At 38.2% G+C, this 15,467-nt stretch overlaps 1 protein-coding gene across 1 annotated transcript in view; it reads right to left on the bottom strand.

The window, feature by feature from the left end:
- Positions 1 to 28: 28 nt before the first annotated feature.
- ABCA4 (ATP binding cassette subfamily A member 4) overlaps positions 29 to 15,467 on the bottom strand; it is a 48,079-nt gene continuing 32,640 nt past the window's right edge. Inside the window, exons 17-29 of the mRNA XM_031554763.1 lie at positions 15,165 to 15,263; positions 11,023 to 11,247; positions 8,411 to 8,588; positions 7,105 to 7,236; positions 6,223 to 6,362; positions 5,170 to 5,307; positions 4,744 to 4,931; positions 3,900 to 3,990; positions 3,080 to 3,285; positions 2,616 to 2,664; positions 1,866 to 2,104; positions 1,361 to 1,485; positions 29 to 742 (exon numbers count right to left, since the gene is read on the bottom strand). Coding sequence (XP_031410623.1) covers positions 640 to 742; positions 1,361 to 1,485; positions 1,866 to 2,104; positions 2,616 to 2,664; positions 3,080 to 3,285; positions 3,900 to 3,990; positions 4,744 to 4,931; positions 5,170 to 5,307; positions 6,223 to 6,362; positions 7,105 to 7,236; positions 8,411 to 8,588; positions 11,023 to 11,247; positions 15,165 to 15,263 — 1,913 coding nt within the window. The 3' untranslated portion in view covers positions 29 to 639. The remainder of the gene's footprint in view (positions 743 to 1,360; positions 1,486 to 1,865; positions 2,105 to 2,615; positions 2,665 to 3,079; positions 3,286 to 3,899; positions 3,991 to 4,743; positions 4,932 to 5,169; positions 5,308 to 6,222; positions 6,363 to 7,104; positions 7,237 to 8,410; positions 8,589 to 11,022; positions 11,248 to 15,164; positions 15,264 to 15,467) is intronic.

Here is a 15,467-nt window from a genome sequence, read left to right as displayed (position 1 = left end):
TTTTTAAGTTTTCTCCTGGTTTGTTCTGTACAAAAAGAGGAGAAAATAGCCATAAAAATCAAGCTGTTGGTATCAGGGCTGAGAGAAAAGCAGGAGAAAATGAATGGCAAAGAAGAGTGTCACAGTGACACTTCAAATCAGGGCACATAGGCCTTAACTTAATGTAAATTTAATGTTAAATACAGAGATTCTCAATTCAGAGTGAAAAAAACTTTGAATCACAAAGACTGCCCTATTAGTACTTCACTATCCAAGCAACTGCTGAAGATGTTGTTTCCAAATATCACAGGAAACAAGAGGAATCTGAAGGGACTTACATGTGGAAAATGCCAGGGAAGCTGTGAAGATTTGGGCTTGATTCCAGTCTCTTACTCACACATTTCAAAGTTGCTTAATTCCTAATACAAGGCCATAAGAGCTTCCAGTTATTCACATCTAGCGCTGCGACTGACTTTTAATCCAGAGGAAATATTTTCTTGCTGTTTGTTATTTTTGACCCAATACCAGATATATTCTTGCCTAGAACAAATCTGAAGCGTTGGCTCTAGCAAAACGTCAAGCCAACTAATTCTTTTTCCACTACTCCAATACTGTTGGTAATATCCTACTTGTCTATTTCAATAGATATTAGCTGGCAACTTACAAAAAAGACTGATTCTTCAAGCAGCGATTTCCAAATCCAGGTTTATTTAGGAAAGCATTAGTGAGGGAGACCATCTGCTCACTGCGAGGACGCTCATTGCTAAGGGAATAAGATTGAGACTTTCTCCATTGAAAAAATTTGAAATAGTTGAACTAGAATATACATAAGCAATTAGTGAAAGACAGCAATATTTCAGAATCAGCTAGCCAAAGGATGGAGCATAGACTGAAACAGCTAAGCACCAGCATTACAAAACCTAAGATTCTCTGCTTTCATCTTGTTTTCAAAGCTGTACTCAAATATGTACTGATTATAAATAATCCTACCACAGCTCAAAAGATAGGTTTGAATCTTGTTCTTTGTAATATAAGATAATGAATAAAGGAGTAGTTCAATAGCATATGAGAAACAGTCAAATTTCTTACTATACTGGATCTCCTGTTAGGATACCTAATCTCTTAAGTGCTGAAGTCATGATCTCAGGTGGGAAAAAGAGAATACAAAATACATGTTATAACTGAGGACTGCTGGTTAGGTATACTAGCAGCTGTTCCTCACTTGTGCCAGTTTCATGCTATTTGAGATTTGCTGTGGAATTACTCCTTTCTTGTACTACACAGAATGAAGATAGCCTAGTAAGATAGTGCCTCATGATCCTAAATGCTAGTGAGTGTATATGACAAATTTACAGTACATTTATTCATTGATTCTTCATACCTGAAGAAAGTAAACTGTTGTCCATAGATCCAAGGGTCTAAAGTTAAGGCAGGATATTCTCCAAATGGAGGAATAATGACTGTAAGCACTAAAGACAGCAACACAAAACTAGCAGGCAGGACAATCTGCAGGGGACATGAAAGCATCACACTCAGACATATGCTGTAGAGTGACACAGTGTACAACTCATACATAAATGAAGACAGGACAGCAGGATTTGGTTTAGCTACATCCACCAACTATTTCATTTCCAATGATTTCAGTTAAGACTCTGGTTGTCAAAGAACTGTACTGTACTAAAAAGAAAATGCTGGGTTGGTAGTGATTAAATCATGTACTTGGTGAGGATTACAGATTACAGGCAGAAAGAAAAACGGTCAGAGGTAGAACAGCTGGAACCACAAATTAGAACAGCTAGGGACTATTTATAGCACCTCTGTGCTGGGAAAGGCAATGTTAGAACACTGTGAGAAAATAATCAAGGACACCAACAGTGAGATAATACCTGCGTTAGGAAGTCCTTGTAGCTGCGGGAGGCATGGTGGAACCGTTTGATGAACAGTGCTTTGAACTGCTGATGTACAAGTTGAAAACCTTTATACTGCAGGGACCCTTTGCCTTCATTTTGATCTCCTGCTATGCCTGGCATTCGAGAAGTGTCATTGGTTTCCACTGGGGTCTGTTCAGCTGTTTTGTTCTCAGTAGAAATTTTGCCAGGAGTAGAATCATTTTCTTGAGTGTCTCCTACATTAAGAAATACACTTAATAATAGGAGTTATCCAGATAAAAGCTACAGAGAAGATGACTACTCCCATATATGCAAACACAAATATTTACTGAGCTCCAGATTTTAACAAATGTATATATCACATCACCAGATTGCTTTAATTACAGCTGTTGCAGTGTGGTTGTACCCAGCATCATCATACAGGTTAACACTCTTACTCGGCTGGATTAACCAGTTAATCGTGTATGTATTTTATGGACTAATGGTCACCAAAATATTTCTTATAAAAACAATTTATATCTGGGGGCTGGATGTTACATTATTACTTGCATATAAGCTAAGGACTTCATCCAACAAAAATAAAAGTATTTCTGCTAATTTCATCTGGTTTCTCATATATCATGTCAAGCCCTAAAAACAGGTGTTCTCTGACCAAATGCATTTTGGTGAGAATTTCTTAATACTTGGTATTTAGAATACAGACGAACCACAAGAAAATTTATTAAATACTGATACATAAATTTATACCTGCTTTTTGTACTTCAGGGTCAGCTTCTGCTGTGACCTTTAGGAAAACCTGCCACAGACAGAAACGTCTGGTTAGGAACAGAACATTAACCTGATCTCTGAAACACAATATACCATCTTCTAATGTGCCATAAAAAAAAAAAAAAGTTGGTACCTTTTCAGTATTGCTTATTACAATCAGAGATCTCTCATGAAATATCTCAGAAAATAAAGAAGTGAACAACTTAGATACAAAGAAAGAGATTTCAGTCTAATGAGTTATGCTGCATAAGGCTAACGCACAGTCAGGCTTGGATCCTTTCCTTATGCCCATTCTAATGATTCTCTGAGCGTGCCACAGCACATGTGAGTAGGTTTTGAAGGATATTTAGGAATTAGTAAAGTTACTTGTTAAAGAACAGGAACAGAGTCAGGAAACGTTTTGGGAACTTACGGTAAGATCAGCAAATGTTTTAATCTGTTACCTCTTCAAGTGGTGTATCTGAAACTCCAAAACTGCTAAGTCCCAGGTCATCCAATGTTTCTTCCAGTTCTCTGAAGAGACTGGCATAAGATCGCTGTTTAAAGTGTTTATTGGGCAAAAGGTAAACAAGTTCCTGACCAATATTTTCAATTAATTTTGCTTCTGGGATATGATGATGAATTACTTCTGCTAGTTCATTCAAATCTCCTGTGAAAAGTCAAAACAGTGTTCCAAGAATGAATATATAATCATGCAAAGCATGATTTCAGAAGCTGTTGCTTGTACTATACAAAAAAAAAAACAAAATTGTTCTATGATGTAGCTTAAAGATATCTCAGTTAATTCTGTAGTAGATTGACTGGGCCATGTTGCTAATTATGGTTCAAGAATGATGTAGCAGGGAACTACTTCAGGTCTGTAGTAAAACACAACAAGACCTTCAGGAATATCTACTTAATTTCTTTGACATAAAAAGGTGAAAATGACTTTTTCTAACAAAACCACTTTTCTTTGCTTTAAATATGATTCAGTTTTCATTGTCAAATTACCTATTTTGGAGCAGAGTTGTTTTAAATTCAGTCTGTACTTCCAAAGCACATAACCTTTCAGTTCAGCAGCTGTGTCTGAAACTATATAATCTCTCCCAAAAAGGGAGAATGGTATGCCAAAGCATGAAAAAACTTTACTGACTGTTACAATTAAATACTATTAGACAAGTGCTGGAAAAGTGGACCTCAGCAGCAATGATCTGTGGAGGTGAGACTGCAGCACAACAGGAGACACTGCCACGTGCCAGAATGCTAAACCATCCCACATCTTACCACCTAGTTCCTGCTCTTGAGTTCCTTCTTCATTGTTGTGTGCGCAGCTGGAGCAGGAGCAGGAGCACTGAGATCCACAGCTACAAAGTGACTAGCATGGACAAGCAACAGAAGGAAAGATGAAAGCGCTTCAGATACGTGCAAGTAAGATGTAAGTGTTGACCAGTTTGACTCAGTGAAAAGTATGTCATCTGGAACATCGCACTGAAAGTCATTCAAGGACTGAATTCAGCAATACAGAAAACATAAATCCTCCTGCACAAGTTGTGTCTGTCAGTTTTAACTTACATGCAAATGCCTGAGGAAATGCAAAGAACAGTGGCCATAAGTATACAGATCATGTTGGTATTAAGACTGAAAGTGCTACCAACAGCAGAAACAATCCAGATCCATACTTCTCAATTCTCAATGTGATTAGCTATGAGTAGATTCTGTAAGTAGAATTAAATTACTACTTGCCTGGTATTTGAGCTAGTTCCAACAGAACGCTATGTTTACAACCAGTGTATTTCAGGTAGAAAGACCAGTATATGCACAGAGGCAACTTGACAGGTAAATGCTTTAACATGCATAACTGAAGAAAGTGAACTACAGACCACGGAAGGCTTCATGTCCACATAGCTTGCCCTGCTGAATTTATATTTATAAAATCAGATAATATTATTACAGGTATTTTCATGCAGCCATATAATTTCATGAGGTGTTACCAAACTTTGTCATTGCTTCCTTTATTCTGAATTCAGTTTTACAGTCTCATGTAGCACTTGATTTCTTTCTACCTTGGTGCAGGGCATGAACATAAACTTTTCAGATTACATGTGCAAGGAGGAAAGTGCATACTTACTACACTCCTTCCAGTTCTGGTGTTCTTCACCTTGCGAACAAGGGTGAGGTAGAAGCCAGATCCAAAGCAGTTCTTGAGGAATACAGGAGAGCCTGAGCAGAATATTTTCCCTTGGGATATGATAGCTATCCTGTCTCCAAGGATGTCTGCCTCATCCATGTGATGGGTTGAGAGGATGATGGTTCTGCCTTAAAGGAACAAGGACTCTCTCAGGAACTCAAAACGGTGCATAATTTTTGGCAATTAATGCAGGGGTTTTTTTTCTGTACCACAGCTTATACTCACCACATCCATAGTTGTCTGCTCAAAAAACTCTATTAGCATGTTCGCACTGCACTAATAGATGTTTTAAAAAGCAGGCACTGTATCTGTACAGTGTCTGTAACAGGTTTTAAAAAACTCAGTTCACTCACTCAAACCTCTAACCTGAACGGTACTTCAGCAGAAGATCCCAGATAGATCGCCTAGAATATGGATCAACTCCAGAAGTGGGCTCATCCAAGACCACCACTTTTGCTTCACCAACAAAAGCAATAGCAACAGACAGTTTCCTTTGCATTCCACCTACAAGAGGACAGAGACATTCAGGAATCTGAGATGAACAATGCAGGAGGTAGGGATGTAACTTCCAGAGCTTTTCAGAGTTGGGACAAATTGGTACAAATAAAACAAAATCCATCCTGAAAAAGAAATGCTTCTACAAAGTTGAATAAATGGTCACATTTTTATTGTGAAATTCAAAGCAGCCTTTTAAATAGAATTTATCACTTCAGTGTGACATTTTCTAATTCTGATCTGAAGCAAAAGGATGAAGATCTGAGATTTTTCATGTGAAACTGACCAACTTTTAAAGTGGCAAGCTGGACAAAGTAGTATAAGAGCTCCTGGCTGTTTATTCAATTCAGCTTTTGAATCTGGAATTAAGTATAGTCAGATAAACTACATGCACTTTTACTTCTAGAATTAAAGTATTCTGCATTATTTCTATTGATCCAAACAGGGGATCAGGGGACCAATTACCTGCGTTCAAGGAACTTTTAAATGTGATATTAAGGGACATGGTTTAGTGGGGAAATAGTGGTGGTAGGTGGATGGTTGAACTAGATAATCTTGGAGGTCTTTTCCAACCTTGGTGATTCTATGGTGGTATAATATTTAATTTGCCTTGAAATAATAGACATTGACTTTGCTGATTATATTTTGTATTTGTATATTTTTTTCTTACACTGATAGGTAAATTTTTTATATACTCGTTTAAATAGAATAATTTTAAGTATATTTGAATTTGTCATATGTTTAGAAGCAGAAACTTTAAGGAAAGGTAGTGTCAGCTTTACTATTTGTGTAGTTCCATTAAGCAATTTCTTTGAAAGTGAAGACCACCATAGTGCACAGTGATGTGGCAAAATACAGCCTTAAATCACTCAAAGGCAAGAAAAAGACAGCAGAAAAAGAAACTTAAAAAAATCTGGTGGGCACCTGACAAATTCTGAGCCTCTTCATTCCTTTTATGAGAGAGGCCCATGTCTTCTAGCATCATTTCCAATTCTTGCTCAGCTTCATCCCTGGATCTCCCTTTCAGCTGGGAGTAAAACAAGATGTGCTCTGCTACAGTAAGGCTGTGAAATCAGACAGAAAAGCACCAAGGTAATTTAAACAAAGCAGCAGATTTTTTTCCAAATAACAACAACAAAAAAGCTATAGATAGATTTTGCTGAAGGAGGAGAGGCTGCTTTACCCCATATCTGAATCACAGATCACACACTTCACTTAGATGTCATAGGACCTTCCTCTGTCTTTTCAAAATAGAAACTGCTATCAGAGGAACAGGCATAGCAGGCATCAAGCTACCCATATACCATAAAAAAATGTAAGCTAACACGGGCAGCAGCATTGAGGAAGAAAGGCTGCTGCTGAGATGACCACAAACTGATGGCAGTGAGGCTGCAAATCATCAGGTAGCCAGTTGTTGGGTGATAGTGCAAAATGGGCATAAAAATATCCTGCTGCTGCCCTGTTGGTCCAGACCTTTATCCTTTGGGGGGGGTGGAAAAAAAAAAAAAAGTGTCTTAAAGTATAGTGCATGAATCACTAAGCTGAACTCCTGCCAATCGACACTACAGCATAAAACAACAATACCAAGAACAGTCATTTTCTTTGCAGCCTTCTTTGTTCCCAGCTAAATGATGCAATAGAATTCTACTGAGGACCAACAACAGCTATCCTACAGGTGCGTTAAGAGTTAGTACCTCTGAGATACATCTACTATCAGCACAGAAAGAGAAACCATACAGGCTTTGGTGATAAGCCACTCATACACCTTAACTCTGACTCTGAAAGCTAGAATGAAATGATACATACTGATTAAACAGGATGTTGTACTGAGGGCACATGCCTAGTCTTTGTCGAATGGAATCCATGTGAGTTTGAATATCCAGGCCACCAATCAGCACAGTTCCAGAAGTAGGTGGGAACAGGCCTGTCAGTATCGACCTGGGGGGGGGGAAAAAAAAAAAAAAGGAAATGCCCACTCACTCATCCTTCTATTCAAGATTAGGAAGACATCTTGCATGATTCCACTAGATGGAGCATGATGCTTCTTATTATGGGCTTTGAAGAAAACTAATGAAAAAGCATACATACACATACTCTTGCCCTACTATAATGAGAATGTTTCGGATCTGCTAATGTGTTAAACTTCTGATAAATCAGACTCTGTGGTCCTGTTTCAGAGTAATTTACTAAGCATGTTACACTACTCCTGTGTACAAATGGGTCTAAAAGGAAGCCCAGTAGGAGCAGTTATATTTTAAGGTCTCTAGCCATGCTGATTGGCACATGCTCTACAAATTCATTTTTTGTGAGATGGATTGGGGCAGAAGATTAGGTTGCAAATGGATGGCATAATGGATTTTTTTTAGTTCCCAAAATTTCAATGCAAAAAACATTTTTGTTTTGATCAAGACAATAAAAAATGTTTAAAAAACATTTATAAAATTTTGAAGGCAATTTACAGTGTATTTGAAATAAAAGTCTTTTTAAATTAAAAAAAACTAGAGAGCATGGTACTGAAGCTTTCAACATTTGGTGAACTCATCACAGACTGATTAAATGTTTTGTTCACCAATGAATCCTATTTTGCCAAATACAGCAGTCCTGAAGACTGGCTTCCTGGGACTCCAGGGTTCTAGAACTAAAGGAATATTTTAATCTGGGTGTAATTTTGCAGGTACATTTTGTCTAAAGAGGATCTGAATTTATAAACCATTTAAAAAACCATGACTGACAAAGTCAGACAGAAAAACCAGAAATGTGCAAACTGTAGCACTTTCAAATCCTCAGCTTTATCAGTCAGAAGATCTTTCTCCACATTCACCACTGGGAGTTTGGACATGCAAAATGAACGTTGGGAGAAATAATTGCTTCTTACTTTCTATAATTTCACTAGTTTTTGTCACTCACTCACTTGCCTTCCCCTCAGCGCTTTGGCTAGTTTGAGATACCTTCTCTTTGTCTAGGGGCAGCATTTTCCTTTCTGGGAAAAACTTGATGTCGTGTGTCAGTCTAGTTGCGGGGGTGGTGAGACAAGGGAAGAGTGAAAAGGGAAGGCGGCTCCTCAGGACTCAGAGTACTGCAAGGGATTTGCTGCTTTCAAATATAGACTTACATGGTGGTTGTCTTTCCTGCTCCATTGTGACCAAGAAAGGCTGTGATCTGGCCTTCATAGAAAGTAATATTCATCCTATCTATTGCTGGCTTAGGCTTGTTTGCAAAAATCTTCACCAGATTCTGAATGCATACTCCTGGAATCAATCCTGTTGGTTCAGGTTCACAGAAGGTATTTCCTTGAAAAAAATATATATAAAAAAATCAAGAATGAGAAAAGAATACAATGATGTGTTGATCCTTGCTTTGATGATGACACACCAGTAAGTGCAGAGGCAATAGTACATACCCAGTAAAATATGGCATCACGTGTCAGGGCCAGATTCTCCAGTCACACCTGTATCTAACTGAAAAAAATTCTTAACTGCAGTTCAATTTACTTAGATTCACCCAGGTATGAGTGGCAGAAGAAAAGGAGCCCAGAAGTACAATGGTCTGTGGAGAGGTAAACTCACTGGATCAGGTGGAGCTGAACAAGTTTTCTGTTTATATTGTATAGCACAATATTATTTAATACAGTTGTCTACAGATACTTAGATGGGCCAAGAGATTACACTAAACAAGCAGCATGTTGCCTCTCCAGCCGGGCTGAAATCTGCCATTCAAATCATCTACCCAGCTGTGCATTCTTTTACCATGATGCTTTAAAAAAATAAGATTTGCCTTTAATCCTGGTAGGTGAAATTTACTCCCTTGCTGAGGTCAGCTAAACTTAGTCAGTACCTAACATGAGCTGCAACATGGAATGGCTATCTCTCAGGATTAAAAACGTATTATTATAAATAGAACCATCAGATTTTTTTATTGGATCGACTTCTAGACAAAACAAATTTCTTTTGAAGTAAATTAAGCCCCTGGGCAATATGAATTATGGGAGCTGAGAAATTTAAATAAAGACACCCCTCCCCCCACCTCCCTTCCACTTTTGTTTACACAGAATACTTAAGGCTTTGCAGGAAGGTTTGTTTTGCAATTGCAGCTTACTTAAATCATTCAGTACCCAGCAGGCCTGTGTGGAGAGCAGCCAATACCATCTGGGTGAAACCAGCCCCACCTCTATTAGTGGCTTTTAAGACTGTTATTACACACAATGCTTGGGAAAAGTCCCAGATACATCATACACTAGAGAGCTGTATATACTAAGGAGTAGGTGAAATAACTCATCTAGATGGGGTAGCTTTATTTGAAATAAAATTATGCTTATAAAATACTTTTTGTTCTGCTTTTTGAAGGAATCTAGACTTCTTAACTCAGTGGGCCTGGAAGACTAATTGACAAGTTCTGAGGCAAACACAGATGACCCCAGTAACTGTTCTGCATTGCTTAAAAGGTAGTGAGCAAAAGAGAACATCCCTCTGCTCTGATTCTATGTCCTCAAAAATTTTTGACAATCTAGGTCTGCTACTAGGCAGCAGAGTTTGTAGGGGATGCAGACGGAGGCTTTGCGATATGCTCAAAGTACATCAAGCAGTTAGAACACGTTTATACTGTCTGCTGTACTCTGCTAACTTCTGCTAGTACTGGTTTGCACCTGAGTCAAGTCATTATAAGTATTTCCCACTCCATTACTATTATATAAAGCACCAGTGCTATCATGAAGCCATTCTGAAAAGTATCTTTGGACTATAACAGGTCCACTCTTGGCATCTCCATCCATCTCTCTCAGTTCCTGTATAGCTGGCTGAAAGGGAAGGAAGGCTTCTTTGTGCCTACAGCCATAGGCAAAGCCCTTCCTTTGTGGCCATGTAGCAGCTGGAACCAGGGAACTGATGAATACACACCACAAAGATAAGGCAGTACTAGGAGAAGATCGACTGGGTAACCTTTGCCCTCTGCCTGTCTTTTTCTTTTGAAGTCCTGTCCTGTTTCTATTCACCCTGAATGCATGTTCTCAGTGCCTACGTGAGGAGCTCCAATAACCCTACTTTTATCTCTGTCTTCTCAAGGGAGAGCTGTCTGTAGTGGTTACTTTTGCTACAGAGTCCATATGCATTCCTCTGAGCATCACACGCAGAAAACTCTGGCTCTCCACAAAAGAAAACACTGGCACTTAAAAACAAGACAGGTCATTGAGTAATTCTTAGGTGGTAGTTTATGTCAGCATCAGAAAAGGCTAGAGACAGATACACAGCACTTCAGATTAATTCCTTTGAAACCAGCCTTTACCCTCAGTTGCAAGACACACTGAAGATAGGCAAAAAAAAGGCAGGGGGAAAAGAATATTGTTCCTTCCTGCCTCCCCCTCAGCACAAGTATTTATACTGAAGTTATAGTCTGTTCAATTCTAGGAAGTAAGTGTATGCCTCTTGGAGGCTTCCCTTAGCAAGAACGCTAACTTGTTATAGAGACAGCCTGTATTTACATTGTAAAAAAAACAAATTGCAGAGCTTTCTTGAAAGGAAACTCTCCTATGAGTGGCAACTAGAGTATTCTGAGGGATCTCAAATGTAGAGGAGTCAGTGAGAGAGTAGCTGGGAGAGTTAGTGCCTCTCTTAAGCGTAGCTCTGGTAGTTGCATCCTCTGCAATGACTCCAATCATTCCCATGTCTACTTTGTTATTAAGTACAACGAGTACGGTGTCTGAGAAGTACTCAGATTGCTCTCTCTCCTTACTATTCATTTCATCTTTGTCCTGGACATCTGTCTTAGGCTTCCCCTGCTCGCCGAGTTCTTTTTCTCGTTTGTGTTTACATTGTTTGTTTTTACCATCCTTCTTCCCCTGGTTGCCATTCTTTTCTTCTGGCTTTTCAGATTCTTCAGATTTCTTTGTTCTGCTTCCATTTCTTTCCCCATCCATGGCCTTCTGATCCACACAACCTTCTGACTCTGAAGCTTTTTCTATATAAATAAAAATACCCAAAATTTAATCAACTAAAACTTATTTTCCTCTTCAGAAGGAAACTACTTTGAGGAAAAGAACGTAGTCCTAAAAAACTTGAGCTCTGCAGGAGCATAAATCATCACAATGCATTGCTGAAACTATCAACACAGTATTTGAGGCCATCTAGCTTAAAGTCTGCTTCAGTGTAGGAAAAGACATTTAAGGAAGAAAACTGACAATCCTGCAATTCTAGATTCATGAGTAGAAAATTTTATACGTTTATACTTTATCTATGCAGCTCCAGACTAAATTATTCACCAGAGTAAGAGAAAAACTATACAAATATTTACTGGGTTTATAGAGACTCAAAGGAAAAACAAACAAACAAATTAAAAGGTTAAACGAAAAACAAACTACTACTTAGATTAAGAGACTAGCTGCAGGCCAGAGTGAGTGAGTTGCTGTTATTTTTTGTACAAGAATTTCTGGCCTCCCAACTTGGTCTAAGATCATGCATTCACAAAGTGAGCAGGCACACTAAATCACTGATGGGGACAGGCTTGAATCATGAAAAAATGTGATGTAAGAAGGACTTCCCGAAGCAACTGTTACAAAACAGATTCAAGCTGGTAGCCTGGAATGCAACTAGCATTATCAGATGGTCTGAGACTAAATTTTACTACGGAACTTCACCATAACTTTCTGCTTTAAGGAATTATAGCACACAAAGTCATATTAAATTATTCAATGGATACATAAACAAATTTACCTAGTCACCAAAAAAGGTAAAATCAGCAAAACAAAACTTTTGTAGAAGACTTAAAAATTACCCAAATGATATACCAGTTTAATTTTCAGCCTTGCATCTTCATTATCTGATATTTTCTTACCCTATTTTCTTTCCAACATATTAACCAGTTATGACAGATAAAGAAAATGCCCAGTATTACCCTTGAAAGAAAATATAAGTGTTGAAAGAAGTTTTACATCTGTTCATGTAAGCTGAGGAACTGAAGAATCTTCATTCTTCAGAGAAATAAGTAAGAATCATATACTTCCTACACAGGAATTCATCAGACAAAATTGACCTTTCCAATGTTCCATGCTTGAGAAAACTCAAGGCAATGTTATTTGGAGCACAGAACAGTTTTTAGTTATAAGTATCTGCATGCCCTAATGCTAGATCAGATATTCATGGAATAATTTATATCAGAAAGGGCTTCCAAAGGCATAAAAAACTGGCCAACTTAGAGCAGACTAGCTATCTTGAAGAATAGAGCCTCTTTGAAGAATACAGCCTCTTAGGGCAACCTTTTTCCAGTGTTTGACAGTACCTTCACAGTAAAGACTTTTTTTTCTTATATGGAATCAGAATTCCTGTTTTCCACCTTACATCCATTGCCTTTCATCTTTCTGCTGGGCACTTCTGAGAAGTTTGTCTCTCTCTTAGCCTTCTCTCTTATGGCTGAGCAGATCCAGATCTCTCAGCACCTCCTCATTTGTAATATGCTGCAGGTTCTAATTAGCTTGGTGGCTCTTTGCTGAGCTCTCTCCATTAACTAAATGTCTCCCTTTCACTGGGGATGCCCAAATGGACAACTCAGTATTCCAAGTACAGTCTCATGAACTTTGACTAGATTACAATGATCATTTCCACTGAACTACTGACTACACTATTGCTAATGAAGTTGAGGATGAAGTTGGTCTTCTTGGCTACGGAGACCTTGATGGCTCATGTTCAACACGTTGTCCATCAGAACTTGCCTACAAAGCTACCTGCCAGCCAGGATGTGAACAATCTGTACTGTTGTATGGGGTTACTCCATCCCAGATACAGTATTATGCATTTACTTTGTTGAACTCTGTAAGGTTTCTGTGAAGACATTTCTACAGCCTGTTTTGGTCCCTCTGTAATAGCTGCCCTTTGCTCCACTGTTTCCTCCAACTTGGTATCTTCCACAAACTTTCTCCCATCACTCAAATTCGAAGCCATTGAACAGTACTGACCTCAGTGTCACTAACTGGTTCACAGCTAGGCTTTGTACTGCTGTTCACACTCCTTTGAGCCCGACAAGTCAATCAATTTTCTATTCACTTTATTATTCACTCAAGCAGCCTATATCTAACTAATCCAGCTGTCAGAATGCTACAAGAATTCACACTAAAGGCATTGCTAAAGGTTTGATGACACCCAATGCTTTTGTTTTCGTCAGTAATTCAGTGCTTTCAACACAGAAGAAAATCAGATTGGTTAGGCGTGATTTGCTCTTGGTTACTCTATGTTCTTTATTTACTATCACTTTGTCCTTCATGTACCTGCCTTTCAAGAAGGACCTACCTTATAACATTACTAGGCACTGAGGACAGCATCAACAGAACAAGGATGAGATCTGCAGAAGAGACTACAAGACTGTGCCATTTTTCTTTCAACAGTGAACTGTCAGGTCAGCTCAGCTATCTGTTATAACTTCACAAAATAAACTCTAGGCTTTACTTAGGCAAAATGTTTTTTTAAGCAGTATGAAAAATAATATTAAAAACTGGTAATAATGTAGAGACCTCTAGCTTTTCTGTTGTAGACTTCCCTGAGCAACTGAATCTTTTGGTATTTTTAAGCCTAAAAAAAATCATGTGTCTCTCTTGTACTAGAAATACATTAACAACACACAGAAGTGTTATGAGTCATTAAGTTACACAGAAAATTTGTTTTTTACTAAATTTAGGTTAAGCTAAGTAACTAAAAAAATGGTAAAAACTCTGCAAGCAACTATGCTCCAAATTTTAGAAACTCGGAGCTCTTGTGCAGGAAATGCCCAAATTCCACAGAAAGACAATGAGATGTAGTGGCTGACATCTGTACCTTAAAAGTTTGTCACTCACCTGTAACATGACATGTTCCAAGTCAGTTCTTTCCTCCTCCTTCCTACACATATTCTAAACTGGTGGGCAGCAGTTGCAAAGCACAAACAGATAACAGACTCTATAATGATCTAGACAAGCCTCTATCATACTGAATAGCCTCACAGCAAGTCTAAGGGAAAACTTGCTCATTGTCTCAAAATGTGCAGTAAGATAAAGCCTCTTCAAAGAAAACAATGTTATAGCCTCCCCTTTTCTGACAGAACATGTGATCTCTGGATGTATTATCAGCATATTTACAGATAGGATTAATTCCCTTCTGGTTCAAGAATGTTCACCTGAAATGGGACTGTCTCACCAGTAGTTTGAATTGATGAAGGATAAAGATAGTAATAAAAAGACTGAAGGGATTATTTCTTCATCTAACATTTTCATTAATTTCACTGTTACTTGTCAATTTAAGACAGTTTCAAAATATCACCTTCAGCAAGTCTCTTTTCCAGACATTAATCATCTTCATACATTAGTTCCTATTGAAATACAATCACCCACACAATATTGCCTATTTACTATGTCAGTATCAATGCACAGAAAACAAGTGCAAAAGCAGGACTTCAGGACTCACTCAAATTGGTCCAAAGGTGACATCAATTTTGATCTTGCTTACAAATCTAAAGGAACCCGAGTTATATTAGTTTAAATTAGGAAATAATCAGGTTTAGATAGATGTGAGAGTCTCAGTGTAAATAAGATCATCACTGTTTCATTCTGACTAATTTAACAAATGCTATGTTGGGCAATAAGAACTCCTTGAATGTCTCAAAAGGTTTTAGATAGAACTGGGAGGTTGATGATGCTTGTTAACCCATGCTTTATAGATGGAACACTGACTCACCTCTCTCAACTCTAATAATAGCAGACCACTAGAAGTTCAAAGACACCTGCTGAGATTCCCATTACATGGCTGCCCCTAATCTTTGCAGCAATTTGTGTATTTGAAATGTGGCTGTACAAGCACCTCTAGATTAGTGGTTTTCAAGTTATTTCTAAATACCAAAGTTTTAAAAGAACTCACCATCAGCTGTTACTGTTTTTTCAGCTTTTGGGTTTCTAGAACCAACCCAGTAAGACTCCTGCAAAGGGAAATACCAAGGCTGTGGTAGGCCATAGTCCCCTGCAAGAAAAATAAAAAGGTGATGTGTACTTTGTAAGCACATTCTTCAGTGAGCACAACTTAATCTAGACAAAAAAATCTTAACTATAATTACAAACACCTGCAGTTGCATTAGCAGTCATAGTGTTAGATATCAGAAGGCCAAACCGCACACTAACTACCTGGTAGAACAGATTTTGCCTTTTTTTTTTTTTTTGAACAGGA

This window comes from Meleagris gallopavo, chromosome 10 (assembly GCF_000146605.3).
Source record: "Meleagris gallopavo isolate NT-WF06-2002-E0010 breed Aviagen turkey brand Nicholas breeding stock chromosome 10, Turkey_5.1, whole genome shotgun sequence".
NCBI lineage: Eukaryota > Metazoa > Chordata > Aves > Galliformes > Phasianidae > Meleagris > Meleagris gallopavo.
This window is presented reverse-complemented; position numbering and strand designations above follow the sequence as displayed.